The sequence below is a fragment of the Carlito syrichta genome, unplaced genomic scaffold (assembly GCF_000164805.1).
Source record: "Carlito syrichta isolate Samal-C Ts95f unplaced genomic scaffold, Tarsius_syrichta-2.0.1 Scaffold315337, whole genome shotgun sequence".
NCBI lineage: Eukaryota > Metazoa > Chordata > Mammalia > Primates > Tarsiidae > Carlito > Carlito syrichta.
This window is the reverse complement of record NW_007259433.1, coordinates 296676-304961: the sequence shown is the minus strand read 5'-3', so window position 1 is coordinate 304961 and position 8286 is coordinate 296676. Positions and strand designations below refer to the sequence as shown.

Here is an 8286-nt window from a genome sequence, read left to right as displayed (position 1 = left end):
TTGACAGGTTGCTTATCAAAAGTCCAGTAGGTTAATTTTCAGTTTAGATTTAATAAATTCTGCTTCCAAAACCAAACCTATTATATAGATTAAAGAGCAATTGCAGTACCCTAGAACACATTTTATTGGCTTTGTGATCACTTGCTCTGTAGTTAGAGAAAATAGTCCTGTGAAATCAAACTAAGACTTTGGCATTAAACAGACATGATGGCACTCTCTGCTACTTGTTCAATCGTTTATGAAAACAAGAGATGGAATATATTATATTTACATTGAAATGTGACCTTGGCCCGATCCAAATTTAGTCTCCTTTTGCTTACTGTGCTCCCGTGTCAACAGAACATATATGAAACTGAGGGAGGGAGAGAAATGAAAATGAACCAAGCCTGAAGTATACTCAGCGTCAATCATTAGGTCATCTTGCTGTCTGAACTGTTATCTCATAGTTATTTAGTGTCTATTGTCCTGGAATCACGTAGACCCTAGACTGTAGTGCCCCTTAACTGCTCTATAGATAACAACCTGAACATTATGCAATGTTGTTTTCCATTTGAGATATTCTTTCGGGTCCTGTATACCGTGACACTACTGACACCAGCTGGTCTGAAGGACCTCAAGAGCTGCTGACTCACCAAAGAATGCAGTTTCCACCTCCTGATGATTTTATCTCCTTTATCCCAACCAATCCATGACCCCAATTTCCAGTCTCTTGCCCTTCATGATCCCCTTAAAAACCTCAGTCCAGGCCGGGACCAGTGGCTTAGCTTATAATCTCAGCACTTTGGGAGGCCGAGACAAGAGGATTACCTGAGCCCAGGGTTCAAGACCAGCCTGGGCAACTTGGTGAGTCCTTGTCTCTACAGTAAATCACAAAAATTAGCCAGGCATGGTGGTGTGCGTCTGTAGTTCCAGCTACTTGGAAGGCTGAGGCGGAAGGATCGCCTAAGCCCAGCAGGTCGATGCTGCAGTGACTGTGAGGGTGCCACTGCACTCCAGCCTAGGTGACAAAAGTGAGACTCCAACTCAAAAAAAAAAAAATCCTCAGTCCAGAACTCCTCAGGGAGATGGATTTCACAATCTCCTCCCATCTTCTCCTTCAGTCACCCTGCTATCATTAAACACTTTCTCTGGTGCAAATTCTGCTATATCAGTGTATTGGTCTGTTATCATGAAGCAGGCATACAAACCTGTTAGTCCCATAACATATCCTCTCTTCTCTTTCTTTCTTTCTTTTTTAATAACAGAGATGGGGTCTTGCTATGTTGCCCCGGTTAGTCTTGAACTCCTGGTCTCAAGCAGTCTTCCCACCTCAGCCTCCCAAAGTGCTAGGATTACAGGCATAAATTGCTTCGTCCGGCCCTGTAACATATTCTCTAATCTTCTTTTCCTTATTTCATGAAGAAGGAAAATAACTACCATGGGAGTACTTCAAGTTTTCAAACACCTAACTTTTTTTTTTGAGCTGGAGTCTCACTCGGTCGCCCAGACTGGAGTGCAGTGGCCGCTGCTGGTCACCGCAGCCTCGCCTGCTGGGCTCCGGCGATCCTTCCGCCTCAGCCTTCTGAGTAGCCGGAATTACAGGCATGCGCTACCACACCCAGCTGATATTTTGATTTTTATTGTAGAGATGAGGTCTCGCTGCCCAGGCGGGTCTCGAACCTGTGGGCTCAGGCAATCCACTCACCTCAGCCTCCCAAAGGCGCGGGATTACAGGCTGAGCCACCGAGCCCGGCTCATTATACTTTTTAATTTGTGTCTGCTGTCCCTACTACACTATAACTTTCTCTGAAGCAGAAATCATGTCACTATTTTCCCCCAGGGCCTACCTAAGTGCTCAACATGTACATTTATTAACTATTTGTGGAAGAAATGAATGCATTAAATAATGACTGGATTAGCCATACCTTTACAGAATAAATCATCGTTTTAGATGCTAAAAACATCCAGAATAACAATAAGAGCTAAACTAGAAGGGAAGTCCATGAGGTAGTGTCCAAGTCTTCAAAGAACAGAGAGAGAGAGAGACTCGGGGTTGATAGAAATATTCAAAAGGGCTAAAGAGGATGGTAGAGTCAGATCATATAAAATTTGAAGGAGAAATGGGTTTTGCACCTGTGTGGATAAATGCACAAAGGGAAACCAACTGAATGGCAATACTGTCTCCCAGTGGTATTTGTGATAAAGGCAGTTATACTGGAGTACTTTTAAGATAGAATAAATAATAGCTTTCTCACACTGAGTGGTTCTGGATCACAGAGTGTGTATGCTAGACACCCAGTTTATCTCATTTAACCCTCACAACGACTCCTTACAGATATACAGCATGTGCATAGGGGTTAAACATACAAATTTGGGAGCCAGGCTATCTGATTCTCCACTTATCATCTCTCCCACTTACTAGCTGTGTGACTTGGACATAAGTTATTAGCATATTTCTCCTTCTTCAACATAGAAATGGTATAAGTACCTACTATTCTTATGAGAAATAAATTTTTTAAATGATACTTGATGGTATAGTAAAAGCTATAAACAGAGATAACTCGTTTTGATGCTAGGTGGGGTGCAGCACAAAACCCGTGGATTCCTTTTTTTTTCCTCCCCTCTCACCGAAACTCGTGGATTCTTTGGCTCATTTCTAAAATGAATTTTAGAGTGACCAGCAAAGTTTTCAAACAAAGTTGATTCAAGAGAGAAGGGAGAAAAGAAAGAGGGACATGCCAGAGCTGGTAAATGCAAAAGAAACAGCCTCTTTTGCTTTTTATAGTATATCTGACATACTTTCACAGTGACTGATAGGCTAAAGAGGGTGGAGCCCAGGTAACAGCCACTCTGGAGACTGACAATCTCTGGGCTCCTGATGGGAGGAGCAAAAGGGAGGGGTAATCTTTTTCTGACCACAATGTCTTTTGCAGGAGACCTGCCAGAAGTTTCCAATTCACAAGTTCCTGAGCTTAAAAAGTGGTCTTATTAACATTTTATGGCTTTGGTCAGTTAAGGGGTGATACTTGGCCTATTGCCTTTGAGGAACCTGAAAGTTTCTTAGTGATTATTATGCTAAACCATGAATTGAAAGGTTGGGCTGTCCTACTCTTGGATCTGATTGAGTTTTCTTCTGATTTGCCCAGCGGGTGGGGTAGGCTGCAGCTTGGCCTGCAGCAAAAGGTAATTTTGAAAATGTCTGAGCACTTCCTAAAACCTGCCAATGGAAAATGTATCTATCTATGTCTAACTTGTGCTAGCTACCCTGTCTCACTTTTATGGCACTTTGCTTTATTGTGCTCCACAGATACTGCATTTTTTTACAAACTGAAAGTTTGCAGCAACCCTGCAAAGAGTCATTTTTCCAACATCATGTGCTCACTTCATGTTTGTGTGTCAAATTTCCGTAACCCTCACAATATTTTAAACTTTTCCATTATTATTATATTTGGTTTTTTGTTTTGTTTTGTTTTGTTTTGAGTTGAAGTCTCACTCTGTGACCCAGACTGGAGTGCAGTGGCACACTCCCAGCCACTGCAGCCTCGACCTGCTGGGCTCCAGCGATCCTTCCGCCTCAGCCTTCTAAGTAGCCGGAACTACAGGCGCACACTACTACACTCAGCTAATTTTTTATTTATTGTAGAGACAAGTCTTGCCAAGTTGTCCAGGTGGGTCACAAACCCGTGGGCTCAGGGAGTTTACTAGCCTCGGCCTCCCAAAGTGCCGGAATTACAGGCTGAGCCACCAAGCCCGGCCTATTATATTTGTTATGGTGATCAGTGATTCTTGATGTTACTATTGTAATGATTTGGGGCGCCACAAACCATGAGCACGTAAGACAGCAAACAATTCATAAATGTCGTGTGTGTTTTCTGACTTCTCCACCAAACTGCTGGTCCCTCTGTTCCCCTATTTCCTCAGGCCTACCTATTCCCTGACACAGTCATATTGAAACTAGGCCAATTAATAACTCCACAATGAGCCGGGCTCGGTGGCTCAGCCTGTAATCCCGTGCTTTAGGAGGCTGAGGTGAGTGGACTGCCTGTGCCCGCGGGTTCGAGACCGGCCTGGGCAAATTGGCGAGACCTCATCTCTACAATAAATCAAAAAATCAGCCGGGCATGGTAGCGTGTGCCTGTAATTCCGGCTACTTGGAAGGCTGAGGTGGATGGATCGCCGGAGCCCAATAGGTCGAGGCTGCAATGGCCGGGAGCAGCCACTGCACTCCAGTCTGGGCTACAGAGTGAGACTCCAACTCAAAAAAAAAAAAAAAACCAACCAACCAACAAACAAAAAACTCCACAATGGCCTCTAAGTGTTCAAGTGAAAGGAAGAGTAATATTTCTCTCACTTTAAATCAAAAGGTAGAAAGAATTAAGCTTAGTGAGGAAGCCAACATAGACCAAAAGCTAGCCTTCTGTGCCAAGCAAATAAAACACTCTTGAGGAAAATTAAAAGTGTTACTCCAGGCCAGGAGAGGTTGCTCACCTATTGAAAGGACAGGCCAAGACCAGGAAATGCATTTTTTTACTCTTCTTCCTAAATCTTTTTTTTTTTTTTGAGTTGTAGTTTCACTCTTTCACCCAGACTGGAGTGCAGTGGCCGCTCCCGGCCATTGCAGCCTCGACCTATTGGGCTCTGGCGATCCATCCACCTCAGTCTTCCAAGTAGCCGGAATTACAGGCATGCACTACCACGCCCGGCTGATTTTTTGATTTATTGTAGAGATGAGGTCTCGCCAAGTTGCCCAGGCGGGTCTCAAACCCGCGGGCTCAGGCAATCCACTCACCTCAGCCTCCTAAAGCACGGGTTTACAGGCTGAGCCACGGAGCCGGCTCTTCCTAAATCTTTTTTTTTTTTTGAGTTGGAGTCTAACTCTGTCACCCAGACTGGAGTGCAGTGGCCGCTCCCGGCCACCGCAGCCTCGACCTGCTGGGCTCCGGCGATCCTTCCGCCTCAGCCTTCCAAGTAGCCAGAATTATAGGCATGCGCTACCACGCCCGGCTGATTTTTTGATTTATTGTAGAGATGAGGTCTCGCCTGCCCAGGCGGGTCTCGAACCCGCGGGCTCAGGCAATCCACTCACCTCAGCCTCCCAACGGCATGGAATTACAGGTTGAGCCACTGAGCCCGGCTCCTAAATCTTAATACAATGATGAGAATGTAGAAGCTATGCTTTTGGAGAAATGCACCCTTTAAGTAAAAATTAACTTTGCCGACTTTGTCTTTTTTTGGAACAGACTTCCTGGTGCCAGGTATCTCATAGGAAATTTACAAGGCCTAAGACATCACACATTGGTCAAGGACTGTAAAAATCATGAAACTGCTCAGCCTGTAATCCTGCGCCTTTGGGAGGCTGAGGTGAGCGGATTGCCTGAGCCCATCTCTACAATAAATCAAAAATCAGCCGGGCGTGGTAGCACACGCCTGTATTTCCAGCTACGTGGAAGGCTGAAGTGGAAGGATCGCCGGAGCCCAGCAGGTCGAGGCTGCGGTGGCCGGGAGCGGCCACTGCATTCCAGTCTGGGCGACAGAGTGAGACTCCAACTCAAAAAAAAAAAAAAAAAAAAGATCCTGAAACTTGTAATTACAAAAAGTTATAGCTGCCCAGAGGGGGAGCGGGTTGGGACTTAATCTTCCAGTAGAATGGGCCCTATCTACTGGAAGTCAAGAATCCTCCCCAAAGCTACCTACCGGGAATGCCTAGGAGATAAGGTGGAAGTGCACACTCCATTAGCTCCAAGGAATGTTGTTGGGGAAGATACAGGAGAATTAGAATCCTTGTCACACCCTTCTCTAGGGGCTATGATAATGTGGGTGAACATTAACGAGTCTCTGTGTCACAGGATCTCCAAAACATCCACAGGTGGTCAATAAGGAAGACACGGGCAGTCACGTGCAGTCATGAGCAACATCTCCAAGGAAAGGATTTAAGCCAAGACCTGGGGGGCTACGGAGCCACACTCACCTAGAGTGTAGGCCCACTCCCTGTCTGTGAGGGGTGAACTTTTCTTAAATAAATCTTTTCTTCTCTCACCTCTGTGTGTCGCAATTCTTTGCAATCTACTCGGATCTCTGGATTGCCAGGCGCACCTCCAGCTTGCCAGCCCTGGCAGTACTGCGTGCCTCCCGGCGACTCTCCACCCTCACCCAGTCCGTACATACCCTAACACCTATAATCCCAGCATTTTGGGAGGCCGAGGCTAGAGGATTGCTTGAGGCCAGGAGTTCAAGAATAGCCTGGGCAACATCTCTACAATAAATAAAAAATTTAGCTGGGCATAATGGCATGCGCCTATAGTTCCAGCTACTTGGAAGGCTGAGAATCGCCTGAGCCCAGCAGGTAGAGGCTGTGGTGGCCGTGAGCATGCCACTGTCTTCCAGCCTGGGTGACACAGTGAGACTCCGACTCAAAAACAAGCAAAAAAAAGAGGCATGCTCAGTGGCTTAGCCTGTAATCCCAGCACTTCAGGAGGCTGAGGCAAGTGGGTTGCCTGAGCCCGTGAATTTGAGACCAGCCCGAGCCCAGCAGGTTGACAGTGGGTGTCCGTGAGCATGCCACTGCACTCCAGCCTGGGTGACGGGGTGAGACTCTAACTAAAAAAAAAATAAATATAAAAAGAATTATGTTGAATCTACTCTGCTTGTGCTCTAGAAATGGAACATCAAAGCCTGGATGACAGCACATCTGTCAACAGAATGGTTTACTGAATATGTTAAGCCACTTTTGAGACATACTGCTCAGAAAAAAGATTATTTTGAAAATATTCATGCTCATTGACAATACACCTAAGTTACCAAGAGCTCTGATGAAGATGTACAAGGAAAGTAATGTTTTCATGCCTGCTGACACAATATCCGTTCTGCAACCCATGGATCAAGGAGTAATCTTTACTTTCAAGTCTTATTATTTAAGAAATACTTTCTTCTTTTTTTTTAAGAGTTGGAGTCTCACTCTCACGCAGGCTGGAGTACAATGTCATGCTCACAGCCATGGCAGCAGCCTTGACCTACTGGGTTCCGGCGATCCTTCCGCCTCAGCCTTCCAAGTACCTGGAACTACAGGTGTGCGCCACCACGACCGGCTAATTTGATTTATTGTAGAGACGAGGCTCCTCAAGTTGCCCAGGCTGTTCTCGAACCCGTGGGCTCAAGCAATCCTCTTGCCTCCGCCTCCCAAAGTGCTGGGATTTTAAGCTACCGCGTTCAGCCTACTTCATCTTAATAACCTAAATCAATATGTTGCAGGTCTGCACACTTCCGGAGAACATTCTCTTCTTGGAATGGACACGGCCTCCTTCCGCCCACAAGAGCGGCAGACCCAGCGTCCAAGCGGGTGGTCAGAGACTGTCAAGCGCTGGACTCTCGCGGTGCGGGCCGACACCAAGTGGGAACTACAATTCCCGGCGGCCCCCGCGACCCAGAGGACGTCTGGCCGGGGCCGCATGCGCCTGCACCTGCGCAGTAGCGGAAGCTCCGGCTGTGCTCTTCCCGCCAATTCTTGTGGGAGTCCCGCCGGGTTCGAGCTGCGCGCTCCATGGAGGCGTTTGACCCTACCGAGCTGCCCGAGCTGCTGAAACTTTATTACCGGAGGCTCTTTCCCTACGCTCAGTACTATCGCTGGCTCAACTACGGCGGAGGTGATGGAGGCGGGCAGTGGGTTGGGGAGAGTGGACCGGGAGGGCGTGAGAGGAGGTCGGGCGGGGTGTCCTTAGCATGACAACGGGCGGTGCCTCCTGTGCGCTGTCTCGAAGCGGTTCCCCCGATCCCTGGCGTGTCCGTGGGCCGGGAGAGGGTGGCACGGCCAGCCTGCGGCAACACGGTAAAAAACAAGAGCCGCCACTCCTGCTTCTGCGTGGTCAGGTTCATCCTCGGTGCCATCTTCCCGCCGCGGCGCCTAGAGAGTTCGTAGGTCGCAGCCCGAGTTTTGTCCCGGGACGGAAGAGTGTCTCCCGAAAGAAGAGACGAGCTTTCTTCCTCGCAGCTGAGTTTATGAGGGCCCGCCGAGGAGACAGAGGTGGCATTGCGAGTTGAAAATATTGCTGCATCGCTTTCCTCACGCTTGCTTTTTCCTAGCAAATGTGGGATAGGAAGTGCTTTAAAATTGAGAACCGGGTCCTGCCTTTTTGCTTTTTTTTTTTTTAATAGCATCTGGCAGCACAGGATTGAGCACAGCGGGCTCATTAAAAATGTTTTCTTAGCTGGGCTCGGTGGCTTAGCCTGTAATCCCGCACTTTGGAAGGCTGAGGTGAGTGGATTGCCTGAGCCCGCGGGTTCGAGACCCGCCTAGGCAACTTGGCGAGACCT

General features: G+C 47.5%; 1 protein-coding gene across 1 annotated transcript in view; it reads left to right on the top strand.

Moving 5' to 3' along the window:
- Nucleotides 1-7432: 7432 nt before the first annotated feature.
- The window catches only part of PRIM1 (primase (DNA) subunit 1), a 24578-nt gene continuing 23724 nt past the window's right edge, over nucleotides 7433-8286 (top strand). Inside the window, exon 1 of the mRNA XM_008072566.1 lies at nucleotides 7433-7619. Coding sequence (XP_008070757.1) covers nucleotides 7517-7619 — 103 coding nt within the window. The 5' untranslated portion in view covers nucleotides 7433-7516. The remainder of the gene's footprint in view (nucleotides 7620-8286) is intronic.